At 36.9% G+C, this 15,775-nt stretch overlaps 1 protein-coding gene across 1 annotated transcript; it reads left to right on the top strand.

Moving 5' to 3' along the window:
- The first annotated feature begins 418 nt into the window (after positions 1-418).
- LOC121866444 (methylthioribose-1-phosphate isomerase-like) lies at positions 419-14,471 on the top strand. Its single transcript, XM_042366112.1, has 6 exons — positions 419-1,229; positions 4,426-4,658; positions 6,866-7,071; positions 9,013-9,221; positions 9,884-10,040; positions 13,180-14,471. Exons 1-6 carry the CDS (start codon positions 1,098-1,100, stop codon positions 13,296-13,298), a joined length of 1,056 nt encoding a protein of 351 aa, XP_042222046.1. The 5' UTR covers positions 419-1,097; the 3' UTR covers positions 13,299-14,471.
- Positions 14,472-15,775: the final 1,304 nt, after the last annotated feature.

Here is a 15,775-nt window from a genome sequence, read left to right as displayed (position 1 = left end):
ACACTGGATAACAATACCCATCTCACGGTGTCCAGGCCGAGGCTCGAACCCTTGACATATTAGTATGGCAAAGGGGAGGGGCCTGTGGGCCAGGTTAGTGTAGAAAGGGTATAGTAGGACAACTGAAGATAATTGGTGTGCAAGTACAGCATTGTGGAATTGTTGTGAGCAATATAAAGTGAAAAGACTAAGGAATTGTACACTGGTAGTGTGCTGACTATATATTCGAAGTGAGAAGTCCAGCTGTGAAAACATTACCCTCAATACCGTGTATAATAAACTTACGGTACATGATACAAATTAAAAAAAAAAAAAATTATATATATATATATATATATATATATATATATATATATATATATATATATATATATAATAACAAGATAATTAGGCTTTTCTTGAAAAGTTCCAAGAACCCAAAAGGTCGGAACAAAAAGACCAAAATTTGATAAACGAGCAGAATGACGCCAAAGCTAAACAGTTTTGTTCTTTACTAAATTGGTGATATTTTCAACTTAGTTGTAAATATAGGGGCAATGAGTGATGCAGAGAACCGAGGCAACAGTGAAGCTAGTACTCCCCCCAAAAAGAAGGCAAAATATGGTAAAAGCAAGCATTTAAAATTGAGTGGTTGACCGACCCAGATTTAAAAGACTGGGTGGAACCTGATGTAAGTGATAAATATGCTGCATTATGCAGGGTATGCAACTGTAAACTAAATAATTGTAACAAGTCCGGGCTCTTCAAGCACAAGGCTTCCACCAAGCACATGAAAAAATTATCTAAAAAAAAATAGTTCTGATATACAATACTTACTGAAAAAACTTCAAGGCAAGATCTACATGATCAAGCTCGGCAGGTAGAGACTGCTCTCAAAATTCATGGTAGAGCATAGAATGGATTTTTCAATTGCAGATCACTTGGTAAAATTATTAAAGAAAATGTTCCCAGACAGTAATATTGCTCAAAATTTGAAGATGAAAATGAAAAAAGAAAAAATAACTCACGATTTTGGCGTGTGAGAGCCAGACACAGAGCAAAGAGAGCTTCACAATAAGGCGAGGAGCAGCAGCCGGTCACTGAAATATACTAACAAAATGGCTTTGGAAGCAATAAAATGGAATGAAAATAAGCTATACATCCTTGACCAACTTCGCTTGCCGTTAGAAACAGAATATATTACTGTCAACAATGTTAAAGAAGGCTGGCAAGTCATAAATAAGATGCAGGTAAGAAAAGTATACAATAGTGTTGCACCTGAAATACGAAAAGTCAGACCAACAAAAAGATTCTCACCATTATTAATCTGACATTGTCAAATAAATTGAAGTTTACCTTTACAGTATATTAATATCATGGGTAAATAATCCAGGTTAATATTGACGACTGACCGGCGGATGCATTAATTGTTTGGCAGTGGATATTTTGCCATTACCGGTAAGTTCTTCCTAATGCTATTTTACCGTGAATTGCTAATCCATTACTGGCAAGCAACGTGAGAACTACTGTATATCTGACCGTGACTGGCGGCATTTGGCGTTTATTTCGCCTTGAGTCGATCGTTGGGGTCCGACTAATTACCCAAATGTAGCCGCAATGAAGTCAAATAATGGTCCTACATGAATAAATCGGACTGCCAATCACTTCTCGACTAGTATTTGGTGTCACAAAGTAAAAAAAAATTGGAAAACGTAATTTAATCTGAGTTAATAGATCGCGTGCATGTACCGAGGGAGCGAGTAATTACCCAAATGTCGCAAAATTTAGTCGCTATGAAGTCAAATAATGGTCCTACATGAATAAATCGGACTGCCAATCACTTCTCGACTGGTATTTGGTGTCACGAAGTCACAAAAAATTGGTAAACTTAATTTAATCTGAGTTGATAGATCGAGTGCATGAACCTAACCTAACCTAACCTAACACAACTCAAATTAGATTAAGTTTACCAATTTTTTGTGACTTTGACACCAAATAATAATCGAGAAGTGATTCACAGCCCGATTTACGCTTGTAGGGCCATCATTTGACTTCATTGCGGCTACATTTTGCGACATTTGGGTACATTTGGGTAATTATTTGGACCGGATCGTTGAGTAGCTGTAAACATACCTAACCATATTTCTGTTGTGCATGAAAACTTATCATTATAAGAGAGGTGACATTTACCTGAACCTAATATAACCTGACCTCACCAACCAAAGAAACCTAACAAACCTTACCTAATTTCCTAAGCGGGGGGGGGGATCCCCCCCGTCATATTAAACAGAAAGTACTCACGGTAAAATAGCGTTAGTAGGAGCTTAGCCGGGTACAGCAAAATATCCAACATGTATTTGTTTTGATGTTTATTTTCTTATACAGTATTTTCATCAGTGAGTGCCGCGGGTCAGTCATCATTAATTCCATATTCTGTAGTGACCATGCACGGAGTTTTATATGGTATTTCTTGTATGTTGATTCTTATACCTGTATAGGAAGATAGAGGAAAATTACTTTATGTGGTATTGCATTTGTTGCCACCCACCGAATCTTGGGAATTTTATCTTTGCAATCAATAGTTTAGACAATTCTAAGACACTTTTCTTCTATGATGTTTCTCTGATCTGACCTCCTATGGCTGGTAAGGAAATATGGTAAATTTTTACAAGTGGACAATCATTGATATTAATATTGGAAAAACACATTGCTCAACAACCAAAAAGCACCTTAACTAACCTAACCTAGAGGTTTGTTGGTTGTCTACTTTAAAAAAAAAAAATACCGGAAATATGTCCCCACTCTACTAACAAATTTGATTGCACAAATTGGGCTGTGCTTTAAAGTAGAGGGAAATTGTGGGGTGAAAACACAAAAAAAAAAAATAACCGAACTTAACTCAACCTAACTGAACCTTAATTATAAGAAGCAGGACAAAGTGATGCTACATGCAGATACATTGGCCCATAAGTGCCCATAAGTTCAGAAACACAAGTGAAGTGATTCTGGTATTATTATCATTTCGGTCATTCAGCAAATTTTAGATTAGGTTAGGTGGTAAAATTATTGTTTCAGTCATCCACCTATTTGGATTTAGGAATTAATTCAAAACGCATTAAAAACCATCGGAAAAAGATAATTTCAACCTAACCTAACCTGCTGGATGACCAAAACGATAATGATTCCAGTTAGGTTGAAATTGTGTTTTTTCCAATGGTTTTTGATGTGTTTTGAATGATTCTGACCTTCATTTCTATCGCAAATTACAACTTGTGAGTTTCAACTTCCAAATACATAGGTGGATGACTGAAACAATAATTTTACCGAGATTTCTTTGTCTTGACAACTTTGTCTTATTGCCTAAAACCAAAAGTTATCTTGACAGTAGTGACAGTCTGAATTGCACTTTCCACACTTCACAGAGGTTTGCAGAATACTTGGAGCCTTAAAATTTTCCATGGCAGCAGGTTTGTTTTTAAATACAGTACTGTACATGATGAACTGGTATGCCAAACTGAGGAAGAACACCCAATGCAGAGAGAAGCCATCTTACAACTAGCTAAGTAAAATTTGAAACTCTCAGCGTGCGCAGGAGTATCACGCGACACCTAGACTTGTGGCGATTGGCACGACATAGTCACATGACATTGAGACTTAGTGATTGGAGGGACATATTCACAGGAGTCTGAGACTTACGGTGATTGGCAGGATGTAGTCGCATGACACCCAGACTTAAAGTGATTGGAGGGACACAGTCATGTGAGTCAGATGTAAACAGTGTCTCCCACCAAATTATACAGTTCTTTCTGAAGTGAAAAGACCAAAAACTAAGTGGCATGTATTCTTGCAATTTTCTCAATAAAGTCAACTTTTCACTGTCCTGTCTATTACAAGTACAGGTACCTGTACAAGTACTGCAGTGTATATTCAACTAACAAATACAGGGTATTCTATAAACAAAATTCCAAAATTTTAAGTTTAGTTATGCATATACATTGTAAAGTATTACCAGCACTTTAGAATTGTATATGATATAGCTAACTTCTTTGCAATGATAGTTGCAAAAAAGTCATTGGTTATAGACATGTCTCTAAAGTACAGTTTAACTTAAGGAAAATTAGGTTAAGGCTTGATTTTAGACTTTTTTTTCATTTGACTTTTCCCAACTTTATGGGCATAACCTACTAGAAAATTTTGAGCAGCACCATGTATGAATTCCTTTAATTCCAGATTTGACCACCATTGGAATATTATGTTCAGATACATTTAAGAGCTTGTAAAGTGCATATGGTACTCAATACTTATCAACAGTCTGAAAGAACTTTCAAAAAATATAATAATAATACAGGTAAACACAAATGTATGCATTGCAAGATATTTTATTCAAATAATGTGACACTGTTCCCCTTGTCTTATGCATTTTATTATCTGGACTGCCTGTTACAGGTTAGAGGAGCTCCTGCAATTGCAATTGTTGGTTGTCTGAGTCTAGCAACTGAATTGAGTCAGGCATCATTTAAGGACAAACATGAGCTGCTCGAAACCATATGTGAAAAGTTGCAGTATCTAGTAACAGCTCGACCTACTGCTGTTAACATGAAGAAAGCTGCTGAAGAACTGACATCGTTTACTAAGAATTTGTATAATGATAAGGTTTCAGTTACAGAGATGGTCGATTCGTGAGTACCAAACTTCACTTATAATGGAATAGGTATGATATTTAATTCTATGCTTAGATGGGGGAAAGGAAGCTGGTGGCTTGTCCAGTGGCAAAGTGGATAAAGTAAAGTAAAGAGTTAATTTATTTTATCTATTTCCTTCCTGATCAGCTCACTAACCCCCATTTTTACTGATGTGATTGCCCTTCCAGTGTTTGTACAGGAGGAAACTGGAATATGCAGAGAAAATCTGCCATGTTTGGTCGGGTCACACTGGTGTATGTGGAAGTGGTAATCCTGGAGGAAATAGCTAACACCAGAAGGCATTGTTTAGTTTTGTTCATTTTTGTCACAGATATTCTTATCATTATAGTAAGTACAGTACTGTATTTTAAAAGAGGTGTCATTTACTAGTACCTGACCTAACCAACCAAAGAAAACTGCCTAATTTCCAAGGTGGGATGAGGGGGGGGGGGCAGCCCTGGATCCTCTGCCATATTAAACAGAAAGTACTTGTTTTGATACATGGTACCAGTGAAAGCAACTTTGTTGAAGCGACATGGTATAATTTGTACATTTTTGTGGACACGAGAGTACGCTTAGACTGAGCGGGTCGGTTGTAAACAAACTGGACAGACATGTGTTGACTTGGTAGATTTTTCGGAGAAGTATTTACAGTAAATAATTAATTTCTTCACGTATAAAGCACATAATGACATCATTTTTATAAAAAATGTAGAGAAATCATTTTAGTGTCATAAGATTAATTTTCACTGGCTTACCCCACAATTTCCTCCATCCTTCATGCCCTGCTCACTACAGGTGATTTATGATCGTAGATAGAGAAAACTAAAAAAAAAAAAATACTTATAATTAAAATAAAAAGTAGTTGCCTCCTTTAAAAATACCTATTATAATGATATGAACTTCTGTGGAAAAAAATGAACAAAATAGAACAACACCTTGTAGTGTTCGCCATCTCCTCTATTACTGTGGATGTACTCAGTTGTTAAATAGATTACTGTACTGTATAAGTGGATGCTTAATATTAATGTGAATGATTATAGCCGTACTGTATATACATACGGTACTCAAAGTACAGTAGCAGTACCCTGTACTATATTTACTGTATACAGTATGTTGTTTTACTTGTTAATGGACATCCATCAAAAGATAACACGAGTGAGACCAAAGAGAAGTAAGATGAAGTAAATTTTCTAGTAAAGCAAGTTTATATTTTTATTCATTAAAAAGGAAAAATAAGAAAATTTGTGATTTGCATATGAATCTAAGTAATACCCCAACACGATTTTCATTACAATATAGTATATTTACTGTACAGTAGGTGGCCATTCAGAACACAATACAGTACTGTATTGTAGTATTTATTTGATGTCATTTTATGTTAAAGAGCAACATTGAAATTTGTTATCAAAATTCCCAGTTACGTACATTTACACACTGTCTTACTTTTGACGCTTATTTTCCATACAACATATAGGCATTACAAAGTCTTGCTGGCCCTTTTCTTATGTGTATATGTTAGGTGAATAAAACTTGTACACACTATGCCTCACCATTGCGACATTTAACCCTTCAGGGACGCGATAAGATTTTAGAGTGGTTCCTGAATTTTGTTTTTTAATTTCATAAGTTCTTATGACCATGAGACCATGAAGTTTTTATATCTGCCTTTGAAATTACTTGAAAATCATAAATTTGTTCAAAATTAAATATTTTTACCAAAAAAACATTATTTTTCTTAAAATTTTCCAAAATATAATTTTTTTTAAGAATAATGGTTCAAAAAGATACTAAATACATGCCAAAAGTATAAATGCATGATATGAAGCTGCATTGTAAGTCCCTAAAGGGGTTAAGCAACCATCGCCTTTGTGTTTTACCAGGCAGTTGGATGACCCATACCAAATTTTTATTCATATTTATTCAGAGGGGAAAATTATACTTTTCAAAAAGTAACACTTTGGATAATACTGTAAAAAATTTTATCCTACATTGTGGTTACCTGGACCAAATTCTCATTTTTGTGAGTGCTTATTGGAGTTACTTGCCTACATAGTCAGTGTGAAAAAAGATTTGATAAAGTACTGTAAATGAATAGGTTTGTGGTATTTATATTGTATAGAGTAAACAAATACCCAGAATCAGTATAGTGTATTCAAAATGAAGTTTTAATCTTTTTATTTTATGGTATTGGTAATTTTCAGAGTAATTAGTTGGTGCCAGAAGATGTTAAATTATGATGTTAGTACTAATAAGAAAATTGGTGACTTTGGTGCTGACTCAATTTTGAAATCTGCTGGAGGCAAGAATGTAAAGATACTGACACACTGTAACACTGGCTCACTGGCAACTGCTGGCTATGGTACAGCACTTGGAGTTGTTCGATCCATTCATGCACGTGGATGCTTAGGTGAGTTGACAAAATTTACTTGACTTTTTAAGTAAAGTACAGTAGTTGTGCAAATGCAGTAAAAATTTCAATGAGAAATGATGTAATATTGCAAACCAATAATAAAGATTTCAGTGATGTTACGGAGTGGAATTGTGAGATTGAATACACATGTATCCTCGATAATCACAGGACCCAATAATCACTCATCTGACTTATCATGGTATCCTCAATTGCGACCATGTGTACGCTTATCACTGGTTGATCTGGGTTATCGCGGAATTATCATGGGACAGCAGTGGGTCTGCAAGAGCCAGCAGTAGCACCGACTGTCAAGAGATGGCAGCACGGCTCGTAGCGCCAGCTTCCAGTGACAGCATTTGTTTCCCCTTACTGTTTTGGTCGGTGCTTGAAGACCGTTTCCTGCTCCGCGCTTGTTTATGGTGCAGTTTTTGTAACTTTTACTTACCCTCCACCATGGCACCTGTGAACAAGAATAGTGTTAAGGTTCCTGATCCAGCCAAGCGATGAAGACACGTGTATTCTCTGGTTGAATGTTCCAATTTCCCGACAAGGATAAGCATGCACTTGGCAACACACCTATTGCATTTTACCACTTCCTTCCACTCCACCTTTCTGCTTTCTCACTCCATAATTTAAAATTTATGCAACATAATGTTTTGTGGGTAGACATCAGCTATTCAGTTGTGTCTGGCAGTGCTGCAGCCAGTGTTACCAAACAAACCGATTGATGCATCATCTCCTCACCACTTACCACAATTTCCCCCTCCACCACCAGCTTCATGATCACCACCACTACCTCTGTTATCACCACCTAAATCATAATTTCAATGGTGGATTTGCTTTAGCCAGATCAGATTAGCACAATGTCCACAGCACAATATCCCACCCACTGTCCACCTTCCTCCCTCCCTCACACCCACTGCTCTCACCAACACTCTGCTTCTCATTCTACTATGACTGTCATTCATGATACAATATTGTACAGTACTGTATATTGTTTATTTGTTATTCAGTAATTAGTAAAGATAAGTTACTAGTATTATATTTTTTAGTGTACAGTATCTACACAGTTTTGAGGATATACGTATTTTGGTCAATTAGTGGATGCATCTTTGGGGTCATGTGACGAAACTAATTTTTCCCATATGTAATGTGTTACGATATGTATGGTTTTGCTTATCCCGGTAGTTTTCTAGAACCTAACCCCATGATTATCAAGGATACATGTAGTGCAGTTTTGAAAAGAACAGTGGGGGATGGGCTGTCATAAAATCAGCTCTTAGCTGGCTAAGAGGTGCAGTGTGATTGTCAAGTTCCCAGAAGTGGCTAATGCAGTAACAAGAGCTGTCTGGCAATGAGCTTTGCTGGAATATAGGATTTCAGGTTTCATGACTGCAATTGCAAGTTCAAGTCTGCAGGTTGGGTAAGAGTAGGGCTTTTTCCAGGCATTACAGGCTTCCTCTAGGTGCTCCAGTTTCCTCATGTACTAACACTGGACAATGAAGGTCCTAAGAAAGTAGCAAAGAACTGATCAACCACTTGAACTGTTAGTAAGCTGATAGCTGGTGAAATGATAAATTAAAATGAATTAATAAAAACTGGAGATTTACAGTACAGTAAGCATTTTCCAGTAACCTCAGTTACTTTCAGTTAAATTGTGTGGAGAATGCTTTAATAGCTATTGTGTTATGGTTAACAGTGACAGGCATTAGATCAAGGAAGTATGATTGTAAACTTTTAATCAGATTAAGTTACATTTTATGTGTTAACCCCTTCACTCCAGTGACACTACTTTCAGAATTTTATTTGGTTAATGTCAGAAAATTTTACTCTGCACAGAGAGCCCATGTACACAAGGGGTTAAGCTGACAGGTGATGAAGATGATAAGTTCCAAATGTCATTGTACTGTGTTTTTATATCTGTTTTTATTATTTTAGATCAGGCCTACTGCACAGAAACTCGTCCATACAACCAAGGTGCACGCCTCACTGCGTATGAGCTGGTGTATGATAAAATACCGGGAACTTTGATCTGTGATAGTATGGTAGCAGCCTTGATTAATTCTCACAAGATTGATGCCATTGTCGTTGGAGCTGATCGAGTTACCAGCAATGGTGATACAGCAAATAAGATAGGCACCTATCAGGTGTGTAATATAGTAATATCTCCATTAGCCGGAATCCCTCTTTACTGAAACTCTCTGATAGCTGGAATTGAAATTTTCTGGAAATTCCGAGAAAATTTTTCCAGTACCCGGAAAATTCCAGGGATGGGGGATTATTTATTTTTATTTTATTGGTTTTTTCTCTCTCGTGTTTGAGAGATGAAAATTGGGCGCATTTTCTGTAAATTCTGAGAACATTTTTCCAGTACCCGGAAAATTCCGGGGATGGGGGACATTTTTCTGGGTTCGAGAGATGATGTAAATGCACTATTTCTGGAACTTCCGAGAAAATTTTTACGTTAGCCGGGGATGAGGGATTTTTTTTCCAGCTTTAAGAGTCGCCTTGTTACCCGGAAATCTCTCATTCCCAGAAGTGCTCTGCACCAATTGTTCTGGCTAATAGAGATATTCACTGTACAGTATTCTTTTGTAAGTTTTTAGATTTCACATTCTATGATCTTTAATTCTTAATCAGCATATAATATATAAGAAATATTGAAGTAATTAAAAAATTTATAAAAATAAAAAAAAACACCAAGGTCAGGAATTGTTTGGTCTGAAAATACTTTTTCTCTTGAAACTGGAAAGTATCATGCTTAAGTGGATCATCAGTATTGTAATTAATGGTCAACCTTTTTTTTCAGTTAGCTGTCATTGCTAAACACCATAATGTTCCATTTTATGTGTGTGCTCCTACATCATCCATTGACCTAAATTTAGCTGTGGGCAAGGATATACCAATTGAAGAACGACCACACAATGAGATGACAGATATTGCTGGTATTAAGATTGCATCCCCAGGTGAGGATCACAGTGCTGTACTGTACTAATATTATGGTGCGTTGGTTGTCAGAAAGCTTCTTCAATTTGTTATTTTTATTTGATGATGAAATGCAATACAGTATGTCTGTCTATTGTTGTTTAGGTGTACTGCGCACATCATTGTCATTCCTAAAACCCCATTTAATTCATATTACGCTATATAACATTCAAATCCACCGCGCTTGTAGAACCTCAGAAAACGGGAAACATTGATAAAGGATAACTCACCTACTCAATGTTACTAGACCATGTGTTGTATTGTACCCAGGTACAGTTATATAATATTAATTGTATGTATTCATAGCATTAAGGAGAACTCAGGGTATCCATAAGATGAATGTTAAAGTCCAGTTGAGCTGGACTATTGTACTGTAGGACTAAGTGTGGATCAGGGTTTGAAGGTCATACTATTTACGTTTGTGAGCGTGTAGCGAACATAACTTCCACAGATATCATATGAAAATGCATGAGAACAATGATCTGGAAAAAGGATAAATGTATCAGAACTATGTGAGGTGTTGGAAGTGACCCAGAAACTATACTTGAAAGGAAATATCTTGTATGCGTCGGTATGAACTTAATACACCTCGTATCCTCACGTGACATATACCCACCACAGGTACAGTGACCAGAGAATCTTATGTCTGTGTTCAAATAGTGCAATGTGTGAGAGGAGGATCCCTCATTACAGTTTTAAGTGAAGTTGATACACCCCCGCCATGAACATTCAGCCTTTGTTTTAAGGCGCGTCATGTACCCGCCTCGAGTGTGCCGCGTTGATATTATAACCCAATGAATTTACCCACGAACTAGCAAAACAAGACCTTGCCTTAGAGGGGAATTTAGGATTAAAATATGTGTTTATACGGCATGAGTGATAATATACCGAAAAGTGTTCAGGTGAGAACCGTAAGAAATAAAAGTAAAAATTGAAGATTGGAAACTGTAGGCCTATGCGGTGATGAGCGGCAGGGCACTGCCCTCAGTACCCTCCGTTCTACCGTCACCTCAGGTCAGTGTCCTATCGGGCTATATCCCGCCCTATAATTAAGGCTTATATAGAAGTTATTACAGTTTAAAGCTTTGCCTGATATATAAGTGTAATAGTAATGTGTTAGGGGGTTTGATAACCGCCCGTCAGGCATTATTTCTCAGTACCCTCCGTTCTACCGTCACCTCAGGTTCCATGCGGTCGGAGTGCCTTGCTGCCTGGCAGCCATTATCCCTATGAGCGTCCCAACAGGTGGTGACTACTCCCAGCTATGCCAATCCACTGTGAACCTGTGGATTTCCAGCACACCACTCCAAATGAGTAGTAACAAATAAGGAGACCGTGAGAAACTCTGCGGTCGTTACTTGGAGCGACCTATAATACCAGGCGTAGAAGTAGTACTGGTATGTCTCTTGGTGAAGCCCTCGTCTTTACCCACCGAGGGCGATGTGCGAACGAGGTGCCTGTTGTGTATACCTAAAAGTTACAAGGAGTCCCATACCTGCAGGGGTGGAGTGTAACACGTGTGTTGAGATGGTGCTACTATGTATGATAACCGACGGTGCTATATTCCATACAGGTGGAGCAGTCTGATGTGTTAAGGGATAGTGTAAGAAGGAATGACCGAGGTAAGGTGGTCACAGATTGTTATGCAATAAGTATGTGGATGACACGCCATTAATGTAAGACGTCTGGTGCCCATCTGGGTGACCAACATTTTCGTTGTTCTTCCGAGGAAGACCAATTCATGTGTATGTTTTTTACCAGTATGCTTTATAAGGAATAAATTAATTAAGACATGTTATGGTTTCACCCTTCTTTCCCCTTATCGATCTGGTCAATGGAAAACCTTACCCAATGCCTAGTCCACTCTGCACGCTACCTAACGAGCTACTTGCTGTCCAGAGGGGGTCTGGTGGCAGCGACCCTTAGAAATTAAGATAGAGTTAAGTATTTAGCCTTAGTATTAGTGACCCCCAATCTGGCAGTATATAGGGATGAAAGTAAATATATTGTTTATTTTTTCAAGACTCTTTATGTCTAATGCAGTCAAGAAAATCTCTCCACAGAGTCCATAAGTAACAAATCTCTAATTCTTTACTAAATCATTGTTACAAATGTTACCCAACCCTCCTCCATATGCACCACAAGAGAAAGCTTATCATCACCTCAGAATTATTGTTAGTAAACTGTCTGCCCTGTATTCAAGCATGTCCTGTATTCAAGTGATGATCTTCCTCAATATACCCCTCTCACTAACCATACCCATGTTCCCACTAAGAAATTATGTGCTTGTAAATATATTATCCACTCCTTGACATTGTCATTTTAGATAGATAGATATTCATTTGGTAAATTTGTGATAGCACATGAAAGATTGCTGTTAACATCAATATACCAGGTATATCCTCTCTTGAGTATTGGCAGAAGACTGTATACCATGAAAATATCTTAACCAGTATATTCTCTTGATAATTACTGATATTGATGTAAGTAAGTAAAAGATGGTATGAAGTAGTTATGTTCCTGAAGATGTGATTTACACAAAAGCACTTGGGAATTTTGTGTTTTCTTGTTTCCTCTGTGGTTATCGGCTTATACATGGATCACGCGCACTTACAGTGATTTATTTGCATATATATTGTACATATAATGGAAGCACACAATTCAGCATGTATATAAACATACTGACTGCAGGTATGTATTATACATAGACTGCAGGTATAAACAGTAATGTAATTCAACTAAGTATAGTATAGCCAATAAAACCATCAGATGCTTGTTTCCAGTAGGATCCTTTAATCACCATTTTGTGACGTTTTTCCTGAGAAAAAGCTTTGCACCAAGTATTCTTCCACAAGTGTTTCAACATAAAGATGTTCAGTCTGGTCAAAGTTCTGCCCAGACTTTATTTACGTGAACTCTTGCCATGTGAAACTTCTCTCAGGTATTCTGTCATATTTAGCACTATTCTTGGGGATTTTATTAACTTGGGTAAATTAAACCCAGTTTACACTTGCTCTTGAACTGAAGAATGTGCTGTAGAATTTTGTCTATGGGTTAAGAGTACGAGGTAAATTTTAGCGTGACTGTTTTACTGACTAAATTTTTTAATGTTTCTTCCAGGTATATCTTGCTGGAACCCTGCATTTGATGTCACTCCTGCAGAATTGATCACAGGTGGAATTGTCACAGAGTTAGGAATCTTCAAACCTGCAGAGTTGGCTGACAAATTGAAAGCCTAAAGAGAGTAAACTTTTGTTTTGTCTTTTACAATGTAATTTTTTGTATTGGTATAGGATCACATGAGTAATCACCCCAACTTATTTCATCTTAAGATTAACCACCCTCAAGTAAACCTAACACAACCCATCCCAACCCAATGCCCCCAGGTAGTATTAGGGAGTTTAATCGTAAGTGGAAAAAAGTTGGGGTGGCAAATTTTCATGTGATTCTGGTTTATTTTTCAAACTGAATATAGATTGTTCCAAATTTTTTCAAACTTGAGATTTTATAGTTGAGATTGAGGACTTAACGTGATAGCTGCACCAATAAAAACTTGCACTGGATACCATGAAAATATCCTGTTAACACCAGTATATTATCTTGATAGTTACTGATATTGATGAAAGCTAGTAAAAGATGGTATGAAGTAGTTATGTACCTAAGTTATATACAGTACAGTACTGTATATGCTCGTAAGGGTAGTTCTCAATATGAACATGGAATGATGAAAAAGAGGAATGGGGTGCCTGTTATATTAGTGAACATTTTATTTTTGTTTAGTAATGTGCTTTTTTATTACTTTTCATAAGTTTGTATGGTTGCTACATTACTTAGTATTATATTTTTGCCTCATGAAGTTGCCAAGTATTCATGAATGTTTATAGTAGTTGATATATTATGTATTACACCTGGAACTATAATAAATTGTTATGGAATGTGTTGGGGTTTTATGGTGATTTTCCTTTGTTTGTTTGACCTAGAAATTAAGTTTTTGTGAGATACTCCTAATTACTATGGACTAGGCTGCATATAATAATAAAAGACGACTACTGTACATAGTTAGCTTATCAAACATGTTTGGTTTTCTGTTTTAAATTCAGTTTTCAGAAAACTTAGTACAAATTTTAAATAAGATCGCTGGATTGCAGTGCAGGATTTTTCTGGAGTGAGCAGAAATCTAAAAATTTACATTTATATTTGTTACTGATTGCATTCTTTAAATTTTCAGTAGTGCACTGTTCTGTGTTATAAATCAGTGCAGTCCATAACAAATGTGCTAAAATTGACATGTCAATGTTTAATTTTTTTTCACTGAAATCAGCATTCAAGAATTTGTATGTGTGTGTGTGCTTGTCAGAGGCTGACAGTGGGAACTGTTATTATAAAACTTAAAAATAAATATTCCTATAATTGCATAATTTTGAATCACCCTGGGTGTATGTGTATGTTTGTGTTTGTAATAATAATTAATGGTTAATTGAAAGAACATGGCAGCCAAAGGGCTGGAGATGTTGAAAGTTACGTAAGTGGGAAATGGATTACTTGATTGACAAATAATATACAGGTAACGTACATGGTACAAATATAATAACGGTATATGAGTATAGTGACAAGTTTACATATAATGGCAAGGGGGGAGGGGGTCAATTAACAAGGAATTTCAGCACAGTAACAATACGAAAGTGAGATTGGCAGGGAGTGAACACATTGGTTAACTGTGAGTACCGGTAGTTGATAATTTTTACGATAGTTGGGATTGGGTTGTTCTATTAGTGATCAGTACAGTACAGTACTTAATTGTATGGGCTGGATGTGGTTGTGGTGTTGGACAGCAATTCGTGGATGAGGGATCTTGGGTGGTAGCCACTTCTTCATGTGGAGTAGGAGGGGGAGAGAATAATCTTGCATGCCCTCTTCTGCACTTTTTCTAGGAGTCCTAGCTGTGTAGCATTTAAGGACAAAGACCAGACAGAGGTAGCATAGCTGAACTTAGGAAGTATAAATGTTGAGTAAGCACTGAAAAGCTCAGGCGCGGGAACTCTGAGGGACTTGTGAGGACGGAAGAAATAGAGATGAAAGCAAGAAGATTGGACAATTGCGTTAATGTGTATTTAACAATTTAGTTTAATTATAGTAATGCTGAGGAGCTTGGTGAAGTCGACAACCTGGAGAGTGTTGGGGCCCAATGTGATGATAGGAGGTGTGTGAGTGTATGTGTGTATACGTTGCACTTCGCTGTCAAGTGGGGCATATCCCCCCCCCTCCCTAATTGGCATCACCAAAAATTAGAGTACAGTAATTTTCTAAATTCTTAATCATCTCAAAAGGCTTCATGCTTGTCACTGCTACAAACAGGGGGTCCTCGTTATAAGTGGTTAATAGGGACCAGAAAAATGCCATTGATAATGAAATCACTTGTAAAGAGGAATTAATTCCCATAAGAATTAATAGGAATATGGTCTAATCGGGACCATCCCATACATATATACAGCTACTCCTCAACTTACGACCACCCGGACATACGACCGTCCCAGTCGTACTAAAAAATTTTCAAATTATGTATTTTCGAGTCCCGACGTCAGTGATTGCGCTGTGTACTAACAAAATTTTCGTTTGCAATTACCTTTAAAATGGCTGGCATGCTTAAAAGTGAGAGTTTTGTGGTGCTGAGAAGAAAAAGAGACACCCATTTTAGATTTTCAATGTATTATCTTCG

The sequence above is a fragment of the Homarus americanus genome, unplaced genomic scaffold (genome assembly GCF_018991925.1).
Source record: "Homarus americanus isolate GMGI-L3 unplaced genomic scaffold, GMGI_Hamer_2.0 scaffold16430, whole genome shotgun sequence".
NCBI lineage: Eukaryota > Metazoa > Arthropoda > Malacostraca > Decapoda > Nephropidae > Homarus > Homarus americanus.
The sequence above is the reverse complement of the archived record's forward strand: the minus strand, read 5'-3'. Positions and strand labels throughout refer to the sequence as shown.